This window comes from Falco peregrinus, chromosome 13 (assembly GCF_023634155.1).
Source record: "Falco peregrinus isolate bFalPer1 chromosome 13, bFalPer1.pri, whole genome shotgun sequence".
NCBI classification, from domain to species: Eukaryota; Metazoa; Chordata; class Aves; order Falconiformes; family Falconidae; genus Falco; species Falco peregrinus.
Window position 1 is genome coordinate 14976497 of NC_073733.1, and position 14204 is coordinate 14990700.

The window sequence follows — 14204 nt, forward strand, 5'->3', positions numbered from 1 at the left end:
TAAATGTCTCTGTTTGGAAACAGTTTCGTGTTTAACAGAGGAGGTCAGACTCATTGGTCTGGTATGTTTTCCCTCCTCAAACATCTCTGAGCCAAAAATATTACTGTTGGCAAATTACTTCTCAAAGATGAAAGTCAAAATCCATGGGGAAAATCTCTGCTCCCATGGATGGGGCATTTACTCATACTCAGATATGCTTCCACTGTGGGGATGGGTCTGGGTCTGGCCGGTGCCCGGTGCATGGTGCTGGGAACTCTTGTCCGCACACAGCTAGGAGGCAAAGCACCCCAAGATAGGAGATTGCCAGTGACCAGAGAAGATGAGGTGTTTGTAGGAAAATCAGCATAGCCCCAAACTTGCACAAGTGACCATGGTCACACGACAAAGAGCTCTGGCCACACTATTCAGACAGGGTGTACTCTCCTTGTTGGCAGATTGCACACATGGAAATCAGATATTTGTGCAAACCAGCTCCTGGTTTTCCTCAAGGCACTTTCCAGATGTCTTGGGTTGCTGTGAACGTTGATGCATCTTTAAAAAGTTTGGCCCTTATCACAAGCAAGGCAAAGATTATCTGGGCTCCTGCTGGCTGTGTCCTGACATGCTTAGGAGAGGTGGGGCCTTTCAAGCTCTCCCACATGAATCATGAAGCTACAAGACCAAGTATAGCCAAACACTTGACTATCAAATTGTTCATATTCAGTGAAGCTCCGAGTATATGCTTCAGCCCTTCTGGTGGGGTTTGCAGAAAGTATTATTGCTTGCAGCTCAGCATTTCCCCACAGCTAGATGTCCTCTTCTGTGTCCTCAAACATGCTTTTCAGAGTTGCTGGGAACAGTTTTTCCGTTAGGGAATGCAATGTCCACAAAACCATGTAAAAGCAATGCCACGTGGAGGAGCACAGCTTTAATGCTGCTCTACAGAGGTGGACCTGTTCCCCGAGTTGTGTGCCGACTTGAAGAGTTTGGTGTGGTCAGCAGCAAAGTTCTGGCTATAGCACTGTATCTCCAACTCCAAACTGAATGTTTAATTCTGTTTTATTATGACTCACATCCACAGCCTGTCCCCGAATAAACAACAAATAAAATCTGAGGATCGCTATCCAAACATGTGAGGCACAGCTTTAGGAGAAGTGTCCTGCTTAGAGTTTAATTGCATCCGTTTGTTGGAGGGTATGGCGAGGGTGAGCACAGAGAATGCAAAAAAGAAAGCTTTAGAAGTTGTTCCCGCCACAGAATGCCCAAACCTTTCCCGCACAGATTGACTCACCAGCAGGATTTCACTCATCTTTGCCTAAATCACTAAGCAGGAGGAAAAAAAAGGAGGAACCTCCAAAAATCGGGGAGGGGGAGGGGGGAGTTTCTTGAGCTGAAATTTCCTGGTTTATCAAGTAACTGACATGATGTCTTGAAGTGTATGTGTGTCTTTAACGAAAAGTTGAATTCTCGCCTTAAACTGTGGCAGCGAACGAACTACTTTGTTTGACAAGAACTGACATTAAAAATGTCCAGGAGCTTAGACGCTGCAGGGAGCAGGGGAAGTGAAAGCAGGGCTGCCGTGTGTTTTGCTGAATAAGTCATCGTTCTCTGCGCAGACATTTTTTTTCTGGGCAGAGGCATGTCCAGCCATGTGTCCAGGATTCCCAGACCACTCATCACTGCTTGGGCAGTAACCCAAAAAGGATGAAATGACTCACAGGACGGTGCTGGGGAGGTGCACATGGTGGGGGACAGGAGGAATGCTGGCACGGCTGGTGTGTGCCGGGGTTGATGTGCCCATGCTGCTGCACGGCACTTCGCTGGGCACAGCCCAGGCACCCGGGCCACTGGCCTCCACGTCACCTCCGTGTCCCGTTAGATCCGCAGAAGCTCCACGAGGAGCAGCGTGTCACACTGCAGTCGGCTGGACCAGTTTGAGATCCGGACGCTCCTGATGTGCTACCTCTACATTGTGAAGATGATCTCTGAAGGTTGGTGGCTTTTGCTCCCTGGGGGACAGCCAGAAAGACAAGAGACCATCACTGGCAGTTTTTGTCTGTAAGGTCCTCCTTCCACTTTTTTAAAATCTCAGTGCACTGTTGTGTTTTTCTTTCAGATACTCTTTTAGCTTACTGGAACAAATTCTCCCCCCAAGAGCTGATCAACGTCCTTGTGCTTCTGGAGTGAGTATCATGAGGCTGCGATTCAAGCACTGCACCTTTGGGTGGGCAACACTGGCCAAGACGAAGACATGAATGTGGCTTGGTGTGCCTCGCCGGGTGCACGCAGTCCTCTGCAGCACTAGAGCTGCCCGGCCAGGTTGTAATGAGATGCTTTTCCTTCCTCTTGAGGAGAAAGAGGTGTATATCGAGGGAGCAGGTGAAGTGAAGGAGCACTGCCCTGTGCTCAGTCCATAGGCTAGCAGGGCTCACGGCACAGCCTCCTGCCGTAACCACCACAACCTCCGCTTTGCAGCAGGTTTGGTGGAACGGATGGGTTAGGAGACAGGGATATTCTTTAGGGTTTGGAAGCAGGAGGTGTGAGGTCAAGTGACTTGTAAATACAGACCCAAACCTTCATGCACAGCAGAGTGTGTCTGCAGACAAGGACAGAATAGATGTGAAATGTTCTGGATTCACCCCTGGTCTGCAGATTCTGTAACGGATACATATTTTCTTTCTAGGGTGTGTTTATTTCACTTCAGATACGTGGGGAAGAGAAATATTGCCAGGTACTGTATTCTTCTGTCCGGGGCCTTGGTGGGGGGGCCATCCCCGTGGTCCCTGCCGTGGCTGAGGCAGGAGGGGAGCGTGCACACCCATGCCGGGCAAACCCAAGCAGACAGGCAGCCTGTGGAGATGGGGCGCTGCTCAGCACCATGCCACAAACAGGGTTCCCTCACCTTTGCACCCTGCCCCTTCCCTTCCCCCCAGCTCCTGCGTGAGACCCCCAGGCCCAAGTGCTCCTGGCTGTGTCGCAGGTTGGCTTTGTCCCCTGCAGTCAGCTGGAGGTGAAGCACAAGTCACAGTTGCATCTCTGCTCCCTGCGCAGCAGCGCTGCTGTTTCATTAGCTGTAGGGCCATCCAGTGCAGGCAAGGCCAGGGCAGCCCCACTGGGATTTCCCAGGATAAACCGGGTTAGCGCATTGGAGGGAGGCCAGGTCTCCATCCAGATGCCTCATGTAATCCTGCAGTGGTGTGGCCACTGCTGCTTGTCCAAACCTGTGGTCTTTGCTTCCCCTTGCAGGGTGCACGACGCCTGGTTATCCAAGCACACAGGAGCCGATAGGAAATCCCAGACGATGCCAGCGCTCCGCAGCAGAGTTGGGGGGATGCAGGTGCGACTCCAGCATCTGGGCAGCTTGGAGACCTCCTTCACACTCAACCACAGTATGTACAGCAGACCAAGACGAGACCATGGAGTATTAGCCTGCTGAAAACTGCATGTAGCCATTTTCCGCTCGCTGCTTGTTGCTTCAGGATATTCAAACTCTGCAGAATTACATGCAACACTCCTAGACTGGTGGGGGTGACATTTAAGCCAGCCCCTTAAGAGTCACCCCTGGGATCTAGGACTTACATGGCTTTTTCCTCTCACCCATCTCGGCTCAGTTCCTTGGCTGAGTGTGTGCACAGGCGACACCTTGGTTTGGGTAGTGAGCTGGGCAGGCAGGAGAGCTGCCCTGCACAGAGACCTGGGCTGGGATCTGCTCTAAGTCTCTCCACATGGATGAGTTTTGCTCCATTGAAGCACCTTGCAGTTTCCCTTCAGCAGATACAACTTGGACACCTCATTCTCTGTCTGGCTTTAAAGACAGTGAGATTAAGGGGAAATACTGACATGGGTTTTCTCAGTTGGCATCAGGCTGAGGCAGCTTCGCTGAACGGAGCTGGCAAATCCAGCATCTTGCTATTCTTACCTCATCTCCCAAATGCAGTGATGTGCAAGGGGAGAACCTTATCTGTACAGCATTTAGATTGTGTGGGAGCTGGAGTGTTGAACAGTTTCCTCCTGATTTGCTTTCTGTCCACAGATGCAGGAACCTCAGAAGCAGATATTGTGCACCAAGCATTACTGGAGGGCAATATTGCCACCGAAGTGTGCTTGACAGTCCTGGACACCATCTCTTTTTTCACTCAGAGTTTCAAGGTCAGCATTGAAATCAAAAGTGTTGTAGAAAAGCGTGCTGCATTTCTGTATGCATGTTGATTTGGGTGATCCATTCTCCTAGAGTGGCAGATTGTGGAAGACTTTGCAAAAGCAAATCTTTTGCAGCTTGTTTGTTTTCTGAAATGCTGAGCGTTTCACAGGGTCTCAGAGCAATTATGCGCTCAAGCAATCTTGCAATTTCTTCAAAACTGCAAGACCAGAGAAAATTATGTGGATGTTATACTATGAGTGTAGGCATTGCAAAAACAGAGTAAGAGGAAATGTACATCACAGAGAAAGGAGGGACTAAAGGAAAGGGAAATGAAAATCTAGCATTCTTAGAACAGTCACTGTTTTCTACCATAAATTGCCCAGAAGTGTGGCCCAGTTTTCTTGGAATTGCTATACATTAATGTTTCTGGGGCTGAGCCATTCCAGCTGTGGTTACCAGTTCAGATAGGACCAGTACCACTGGTCGAAGTCTCCTCCTGCGTATAGTGTTTCACACTCCTGACAGCCATTGGAGCCTACAAGAACAAAGCCTCTGTGGTGAATAGAACCCCAGGCTGGCAGCAAAATACTGAAATACTGTTCCAGGAAAGGTCTTCCTCAAAATGTGGTTGGAGGAATCCTGCGAATAGCAACATGTCTTGCATAATGTCACAAGAACAACTTCAGATTTCAGAGTAAACATAATGAAAGTTTCCTTTTTAGATGGCTTGAACAAGAAGAAGGTCATCATATCCTCTACTTCTGTTCCAGAGCGAAAAAGCCATCCTTGTGCATACGTTAAATTTCTCTTTACAAGTCTGGCAACAGCAGAAGGATGTAGATGCAAGAGTTAAAACTTGCTTTACTTTCTCAGTTGCCTCTTCTTGAATATGGCTGAACCACAAAACAATGTGCTTTTCAAACCACAGGATAGACTGCATTCCCTTCCGCTTTAATGGGCTTCTGCTTTGCTTTTATGGTCATATGGTGTTACCGCACAGAAGCGTGCTTTGTACTGCAGTGAAAGTACTGATGCTGTTCTTATTGCCAGAGTGAAAGAGTTAAAAAGTATGGATCCTAAACCTACCCTGCTACAAGATGTGTGTAGGATGTCAAAAGAGAAATCTGAGCCAGCCCAAGAACTGCTTGGACTGGCAATGAGATAGGGACTAGTGGTCTCCTATCAGTATGGGGCATCCACATCCTTGCTGGGTGGCCCCGATGCAGCAGCTTCAGGGGGAACAGCAGGCACAGGCAAGATGACTCTGACACTAAACTGTATTAACCCTCTCCAGGTAATTCCATGTTACCATATCTCCAAGAAGGTGCAAACTGTCCAAACTTTGTGGGAGACAAGGGAGACGTACTGGACTTACCACAGCTATGAAGCATCCAGTGAAAAGATGTTGTAGTCTTTTTTTTTTTTTTTTTTTTCTTCTTCCTTCTCTCTTCCTCTTTTGGGCTGCAAATGAAACACTTATCAGGACAAATAAAAAGAAATTGAAAAAACAGTGTGATAGTTATGCTAGTAACACTCTGTTTTATTTAAAATAACTCTAGGCAACCGGTGACAGTTGTACAGATTATTGAGTTAGGTTCTGGAATTAGTAATGCGAAAGTGATCAAATATTTTTGGTTTATTCTCTGCTATAAAAATAACCTCTGACCAACTAGTGTAAGTTTGTACTTGTCACATCTATTGGTTATATTTTTATGGAAGGCCCTGTTCCTTATCTGGCTTAAGAATTGATGTGATTAATTATGCAAAATTAGCTCTGTCATTTCCAGCTTCAGGCACAGCATTTCTGCAAAACAAATTCTCTCGTTGCTTTCCAGACCCAGCTTTTAAGCAATGACGGCCACAATCCACTCATGAAGAAGGTTTTTGATATTCACCTGGCTTTTCTCAAAAACGGGCAGTCAGAAGCAGCTCTTAAGCATGTGTTCGCCTCTCTGAGAGCTTTCATTAGCAAGGTATGTACATGACTCCAAAGGTGCAGAAGAATTTATGTAGTATGGTGGAAGAGACCAGTATGCTTATAAAATCCTGTTAAATTGCTATTTTGTGCTGTTTGGAGATGTGTTTTAGAAAACAACTTCTTCACTGGTTTAGAAACCAGCCCAGGTTAATCTGTTTCAGCAATTATTTATTATTTGTTGGATATCAGGAAACAAAAGGAGAAATCATGAGGCATTCCCTCACTTGCCTTGGTCGCAAAACTGCTGTTAAAGACTAGTATCTGTTTGACAAAAAGCTGGTACTTCTTGAGTCTTTGCTCCAAACTGTCGATATTGCTGACGTGCTGTTGCTTGAATAATACTTGTTCTGACAAGCTGCTCCTCTCCCACTGCATTTGAAAGAGGGTACTTGCTGAACCTCTTTCTACACTTTTCTGAGCCCTGGTACCCAGTGAGGCTGTTTAATCTCCTGAGCTCAAACAGCATCAAAGCTGCAGCTAACCATTCAGAGCGGTGACTGATGCTGTTGCTGACATTGCCCTTCATGTTTGCCAAAACCTGCCATTTCTCATAAGTACATTTTCGAGACCAGGCGTACAGGCAAACTCCGTTCCTTCCAAGCTACGCGGTTATCATAAATTCAAAATTAATTCAAACCTCTCGAATCACTTGAATGCAACACTTCATTAATGAGGTAAATGCATGTGGTGTGAGATTGCAGCCAGGCAGAGCACAGTATGTGAATGTTATGCAGCAAAGTGTTATTTCCAAAGGAGATCTTGCACTAATTGTTGAGCAAAGTTTGATTAAAGAAAGAGACTGCTGAACTGTTTTTCAAAGGTGGAAAGGATCCGTACTGTGTACATTTTACTATAAACTCACAGCAAAGCTATGAGCTATTATGACTGTGCCTAGGGCTGAGGTTTGGGTTGTTCTAAGCAAATGCGTGAGAAGCAGAAAACGCAGAAGTCTTGCTGGCTGCCTGGCTGGCTCCAGGGACCGAGGTCTCCTACAAAATGTTTTTTCCATGGGGCACTGGCAGCAATCATCCCATTTTTCTACAAGGTCCAATACGTGTTTATGGCTCAACTTTTCTTTTGAGTTTTCTGCTTGCCTGTGATCTGCTTAGCCTTGAGATCCACCCTGCCACAGATCTGCACGCACCCCACTCGGTCTCTCTGCGCTTCTCTTCCCCTTATTCATTGAAAGTTTGTTTAGGCAGAAATAGTTGTTTTGTGCCTATAGAAAATAAGAGACCTTCCTTGCCTCCCTGGCACATTTTCTGTGGCTGTGGAAACATGAAGCCGAACCCACACACCTGCTCGATTTGATCTCACCATCAGCCTTCAAACCCTGGGGACCTTTGAGGGTCCCGCGCTCGCTTTCCAAAGCGCCGATTGCAGCAACACAGGCTGCGCTCTTGGCTGCTGCACCAACTTGATTTTCTTGGATAGATGTCAGCCTGGATCCACGCGGAATTTGGCATTGTGGGCCTTCAAAGATACAAAGAATTGATTTCAGTTAATTTCTCACATTTCCCTTACGACGGGACACAGTGTTGCTTCTGTAAAAGCAAGATATGAGCCCAGCAGATGGTATCTATAAGGAAGTGTTTTCTTTGCCAGCTCCATAACCGCGAGTCCCAAACTTCCTTTTACGTCCTCTGAAGGGCTTGTCAAAGGCCTGAAGTGACAATGAAATAGCAGGGGGGTGTCACTGCATTTCATGACAAGTGCAAGGATGCATGTCTTCCTGCAAGTTTGCTTTGAAGTGTGAAAGCTGCACTGCTTTGCTTTGGGTTGCATATCACTGTTAGCTGTAAATTAGTGTCAACTTCCAGAAAACGGAAAGTGAGTTATACCTTTGATGCAGCTAGAATGGATAATTTGTGATTTTTATGGCTTTTCATAGTTAGTGACAAGGTAACCTGCCTAGTGGATGAGGGAAAGGCTGTGGATGTTGTCTGCCAGGACCTTAGTGAAGCCTTTGGCACCATCTCCCACAGCATCTCCTGGAGAAACTGCAGGGTGTGCTCTGTGCTGGGCTAAGAGCTGGCTGGGCGGCCCAGAGCGTGGTGGGGGATGGGGTGACATCCCGCTGGCGCATGGGGTGTCCCCAGGGTTCCGTGCTGGGACCAGTCGTTTAGTTCTTTACATGATCTGGATGGGGGGATGGAGCGCACCCCCAGTCAGTCTGCAGAGGACACCAGGCTGGGGGGCAGGAGGCCCTGCAGGGGGGTCTGGGCAGGCCAGGCCGAGGGGCTCACGCCAGTACACGATAAACAAGCGACAGGACAGGAGGAAATAGCCTCAAGTTGCTCCAGGGGAGGTTTAGATGGGGTGTGAGGAAAAATTTCTTCATCGAAAGGGTGATGAAGCACTGGAACAGGCTGCCCAGGAAGGTGGCTGAGTCACTGTCCCCGAAGGTGTTTAAAAGATGTGAAGATGTGGCACTTAGGGGCATGGTTTAATGGTGGCCTTGGCAGTCCTGGGTTAATGGTTGGACTTCATAATCTCAAAAGTCTTTTTCAACCTAAACAATTCTACCGTGCTGTAATAATTACAGTGAGAAGAATCCCCCCCCCCCCTTATTTAGGGTCACAGCAAATGGTTGCTGGAGCGCAAAAACTTCCTGACATTTATTTTGCATCCTAAAATCTGTCCTAAAAATAGCTTGCTTTCTGCATTAAATCTGGTTACTTGATAGGCAAAAGACTTTAAAAAAAAATGTGGCAAGAAAGCAAAGAACAAAACAAGTTCTGTAATTGTTTGCACGTTTGCTTTTGGAGGACCATTGGGTCTTGAATGAGCAGAGCACATCTTTCCTCTGAACCGATAAAAAACATGATTGTCTCTGTTGCCTCTTTGTGCCAGGCAATTCTCTGGGGCTGGTCCCCAGCTGCCGCAGGGAAGCAGAGTGCCGCTGTGCAATGCCCCGACAGCCCCCGCTCCCTCTGGGAGGTGTTGGTGTCACCCCTCCGCAGCCAGGTCCCTGCGGTGGCTGTGGAGGTGGCTGCGTGCCAGCACAAAACCTTTCCTTGTTCTGCTTCCCTGTCCCCAGCCCGCTGCGGCCACAGTGGAAGGAAGCCAAGTGAGGTGCCACCTCCCTGCCAGCCACCGCTGGTGACCGCCGCCAGACAGGCATGTGTTGCTGGTCCCCAGCCCCAGCCAGCCCTGCAAGGGGGGCTGCTGCCCACCGGGGCAGGGCTCTGCTGCAACCGCCTGCTTTTCAGGCACCGCAGAGCTTGTCCCTGCAGACATGCTCGAGTGGGTGTTCGGCAAGGTGATCGACGTGCTACAGCTGCGTGCGGTGCTGGTCTTCCCCTTCTGCTTTTCTTCACCCCCGAGCCCCACTGCTAACCGAGGGCGCTCACGCTGTGGTTTGGCTCAGTCCTGCTGATTCCTGGGACCAGCTCCATCTGGGGAGCTGCGGCAGGTCACTAGGTCCCAGGCTCTCTGGGACAAGCAGGTCTCTTGTTTGCGTTCCTGAGAGCGCGCTGGCATGATTCTAGGCTTTTCTGAGGGGACGTGTAGAATTAGCTGTGCGAGCATCACAGGTCATGTTTCCCAGTGAGGTCTGATTTCTGGGTGGGCTCCGGCAGATTTTCTGATGTCCCAGATGACATTCCCAGGTGGGAATGTCCATGGGACCTCTCCTCTCTGCCCTGCTGCCGGTTTTTATGGCTTTTGTAAGAGCATGAAAGTGCTGTCTTTCCATTTTGGTGAGAGTTTGCCGATGAACCCAAATGTTGATAGAGGAGGGGATAGGCAGATATACACAAGCACATCCCCAAACAGTGCGACAGCAAAGTTCACATTGCTCTAGGAAATATGGTTCAAAATAGACCCTGAATTCATTCCCACAAATACTTTCAGGCTTAGAACTCTGGCAGAAGTTTCATTGAGGCTGTCCAGCCTGCAGCCCAGTGTGTTGCCCCCTGCCCCTCTGAGCCCTGTGGGTATAATTTAGTGGTGTATTTTCTAATACTAATAATGCATGCCTCTTTGTGAAGTTTCCCTCAGCATTTTTCAAGGGAAGGGTGAACATGTGTGCTGCCCTCTGCTACGAGATCCTGAAGTGTTGCACTTCCAAGGTTTCCTCCACGAGGAATGAAGCTTCTGCTCTTCTGTACCTCCTGATGAGAAATAATTTTGAGTTCACCAAAAGGAGAACATTTCTGAGAACGCATCTTCAGGTCAGTAACCGGGGAAAAGCTAGAGAGCAGGACACCTCAGGTTTAATGAACGGATATGTCAGTATAACTATGTCACGTCATATCTTCAGAGGATCTTGCGGTTGTTATATGGAGAAAAAGCCTTCTGATTTCCAGGCTTTGCCTAATTCCTGCTTCCAATGAGTGGCCCAGGGCCCTTTGAATAAAATACACTGCCATCAAGTATTCCAAGCTGTTGAGTTTTTGGAATCACAGACACAAGGCACACCTCTGCCCTTGAGGCTGGCTGGGATGGGGTGGGAAGGACAGCAAGAAGAGCTGCCTTTGAGGCAGGAGAAGAGGTTTTCCTGGAGCTACTTTTGCAGCATTGTGTTTTTTGAAGAAAATTTAGATACCTAGTGGGGTAGATGAATAGCATCCGGGTTGTAATGAATCACAGAAGGTGGTAACTAATGTACAAACAGGATTTGTATTACAATTGTTATATTGTTAATTTTGTGAACTCGCTGTTCAGCAAAGCAGTTTGGTCCTCTGGGGAGTACTTGTCCTTGGGAGATGTGACAGGAAAACCACAACAACAACCATTGCTTGCGTTGTGAGAAAGACACGATGTTTTCCCATGAACTGTGACAACAGAACTCCTCTACTAGGGCTTGCTTAAATAAAGGCCCTACCCTGTCCCAACAGATAATTATTGCAGTGAGCCAATTAATAGCAGATGTGGCACTCAGCGGTGGGACAAGATTTCAAGACTCCTTGCTCATCATTAACAACTTTGCAAACAGTGACAGGCCTATGAAGGTAAGTTGGAGATGCTATATCACATGTACTATCAGCCATTAATGCAAGACTGGTGACGCACTTCAGGAAATCATGTTTTAAGGGTAAGGCTAAGAATTTGAACTATGACCTATAAGCTCGTAGCGGGCTGTATTTGCTCAGTAAACAAGTATTAATGCCAACAGCAATAGGGTCAGCTGCACAGGCAGGTCATGCTCCATCCGTGAGGCCTCATGCCAAGAGGAGGGAGCTCTGCAATTCAGGTTATGCTTTGTAACGTGTGCTGCTTGCAAGGTTGTCCAAAGAGCCTTCCAAGAACTTCCAGCTTTGAGAGTAATGACAAGGAGGATCTGGTACTTACGTTGCCTGAAGATACTAATTCACAGGAATTCATTTTAATTAATTGTCAGTAATATTAAGAAAGCACTCTTCCGTAGAAATTAATGGTTGTGTTTGAGAAATAATTGTGCATCTTTGCACTAGAGTCAACAGCTTCTACCCAACACATTGAACAATACATTGTCACTGCAGCTTGCTCCATTGCACACAGCATAGATGCCAGGGTAGGACAGACAAAAAGGAAGCATTTTTACAGTTCTTAGATTATCCTAGGACCTAACGGTAGAATGGGAAACTCAGTTAGGTATTGAATTTTAACAAATTTATAGTTAGGATATACCTGGAAAAAACATCAGTTCTCTCTGTACACAGGTGCTTATAAGGGTTTCACTGCGCCATACTTTGCTGCTCATATTTTACATCACGAGACTATCATTATATGCAGTTTATGTATTTTTGTAAGTGAAACAGTACAAGAGGAGAGATTTCTATACACTGGAGAGGATGCTGTGTAAGCCACAGAGATAGCTCTGGGGCAGGAACCCAAGGAGAGGGAACGTGAGCCAGGCTTATGATGGAACAGAGGAAGCTGAGGGGGAACCTAACTGCTGCTTTCCACTATGGAAAGGGAGGTTACGGAGACAAGGAGGTCAGGCTCTTCACAGAGCTGCAAAGTGGCAGGCAAGAGGCAGTCGGCACAAGTCGCTGCAAGGGAAACTCTTTTAACAACTTTTACTTAAAATTATTTCCCAAGGACATGGTGCAGCCATGGGGTAGGGCCCAGAAAGGACGTAGGACTTCTGTCATTGGAGATTACAGAACTTTATTTATTACATTCCTGTGGTGGGAAGCTCAACAAATGCCTATGGTGCTTTAGGAATTGAAGAGTGACCACATCAGAGACTAAACAAGCTGGATGTTGAATGACATAAAAAATACTCTAGGCATGGTTTACAGTCCCGTCCCAGAACATTTGCATGCATGTAGCACTTCTGTCTCGCTCTCACACCAGCTCCTCAGGATGCCAGAGTACCTGCCTCACTAACACAGGAACTGCCAACTTGGCATCCTGGCATGAACAGGAGAGATTAGCCCTGTGCACACCCAGGCTGAAATGCCTCTAATTGCATACGAAATACTGCACACTGTGTGCAGTGTGGGTTCAGTAAGTAAAAGCTAATTAGTCTTATCTCTGTGTTCTCGGTGTTTTCAGATGGGCAACAAGTGGAATGTTGGCTGGAAGGCTAGCGGCAGCCTTTCTTTAGCAAAGCCTGGAACACCTGTTTTTTTCTGTATTTGCTTCTAATCAGATTTTTTTTGTGTCAGGCAACTGCTTTTCCTTCTGAAGTCAAAGATTTGACAAAGAGAATCCGTACGGTGCTTATGGCTACAGCTCAAATGAAGGAACATGAAAAGGATCCAGAAATGTTGATAGATCTACAGTACAGTTTAGCCAAATCTTATGCAAGTACCCCAGAGCTCCGGAAAACTTGGCTGGACAGTATGGCAAAAATACATGTAAAAAATGGAGACTTTTCAGAGGTAATTCATGTAATTAAAAACATGGTGCACAACAAGACAGATGTACAGATGACATTTTAATTTCCCCTTTGTACTTTGCAGGCAGCCATGTGTTATGTTCATGTAGCAGCTCTCGTTGCAGAGTTTCTCCACCGGAAAAGTAAGTGTGTGCTGTTTGGGAGGCGCAGGGAAGACTATGCAGTGATGGGTTTGGGAGGGATCAAAGTCTTTTTAAAGACTAGTTTCTCTCAATATGGTAATTTATTTTTTTTTTTTTTACCAAAAAAACTTTACATTTTAGAAACAAGCTAAAAAGGAAAAAAAAAAAAAGTACAGTAGATAAAGCTAGAAGAAGATGAGCACTTTTTAAGAAAGGAATCCAATTGTTCATACACAGGCATTTACTAGGCTGGCCAGGTCTGCTCACACAGTCGTGTTGGCATGTTGCTGAGTGAAATAAGAACTGACACATCATGTCTTGGTTTAAATGCTCAGTTGTATTTTACGTTAGGAAATGTGCTCACAGGGGAAGCCCATGTTAAAAACTGGCTGTCAATATGTTCATCAGAAGTATCACTGTAGACAGTACAGAAAACTATAGAATAAAGCAGTCAAAATTCAGTCAAAAAATGAGACTATAGCCTAACTATACAAATATGTAAAGAACAATCAGAAAAAAAGTGTATTGTGGTTTGATGCAAAACAGAAAGGAAGGACAGACTTGTGTGTTTTCAAGTAACACCACTTCGCAGGTTTTATTTTAAATATCTGTTCCACAGTTGATATATTGACCCCATTTCTCGTTTCCGTGTAAGGGAGTAATTGTTGAAATGGACACCTAACATTTCAGAAGGTTAAGGCTACATATGAGCTGATCACATGCACTGCCTTGGCTGGAAAGGTCTTAAGTGCCTTGCTCAGGGGGCTTGGAGTCCCCACAAATTCTCTACTTCATGTTGGCTAAGTGGGAAAAATCAGGACTTGTTTTTCTGATATGTATACAACTTTCACATGGCTGCAGAGGGGAGAGCATTAAAAGTTAGCAATTCTTTATTTGTACCCTGGAGGCTGCTTACCACAACCGGTGGTAAAGGAGAAGAAACAAAAGAGGAACAAATCTAAAGGAATATCAAGTGAATACATTGAGTTATCTCTCTCACTGGTGCTCTTTACATATACATAGGCTGGAAAGGGTTCAGTACAGGCTGAACTACCCAAAGCTTTGGGGTACATAGCTCTGCTTTCTGCTAGGAGTGTACAGTCCTGTTCACTTACCACCCAGCTCTCCAGCATCCAGCAGCAGCTTGCTTCT

At 46.5% G+C, this 14204-nt stretch overlaps 1 protein-coding gene across 6 annotated transcripts in view; it reads left to right on the forward strand.

Moving 5' to 3' along the window:
- Positions 1-14204, forward strand: part of DOCK11 (dedicator of cytokinesis 11) — an 85266-nt gene that overhangs the window by 56026 nt on the left and 15036 nt on the right. For all 6 annotated transcript variants that reach the window (XM_055817888.1, XM_055817892.1, XM_055817889.1 and 3 more), the window contains 10 exons: positions 1859-1970; positions 2096-2162; positions 2663-2710; positions 3226-3368; positions 4013-4128; positions 5956-6093; positions 10091-10273; positions 10940-11053; positions 12698-12913; positions 12995-13052. In XM_055817888.1, coding sequence (XP_055673863.1) covers positions 1859-1970; positions 2096-2162; positions 2663-2710; positions 3226-3368; positions 4013-4128; positions 5956-6093; positions 10091-10273; positions 10940-11053; positions 12698-12913; positions 12995-13052 — 1195 coding nt within the window. The remainder of the gene's footprint in view (positions 1-1858; positions 1971-2095; positions 2163-2662; positions 2711-3225; positions 3369-4012; positions 4129-5955; positions 6094-10090; positions 10274-10939; positions 11054-12697; positions 12914-12994; positions 13053-14204) is intronic.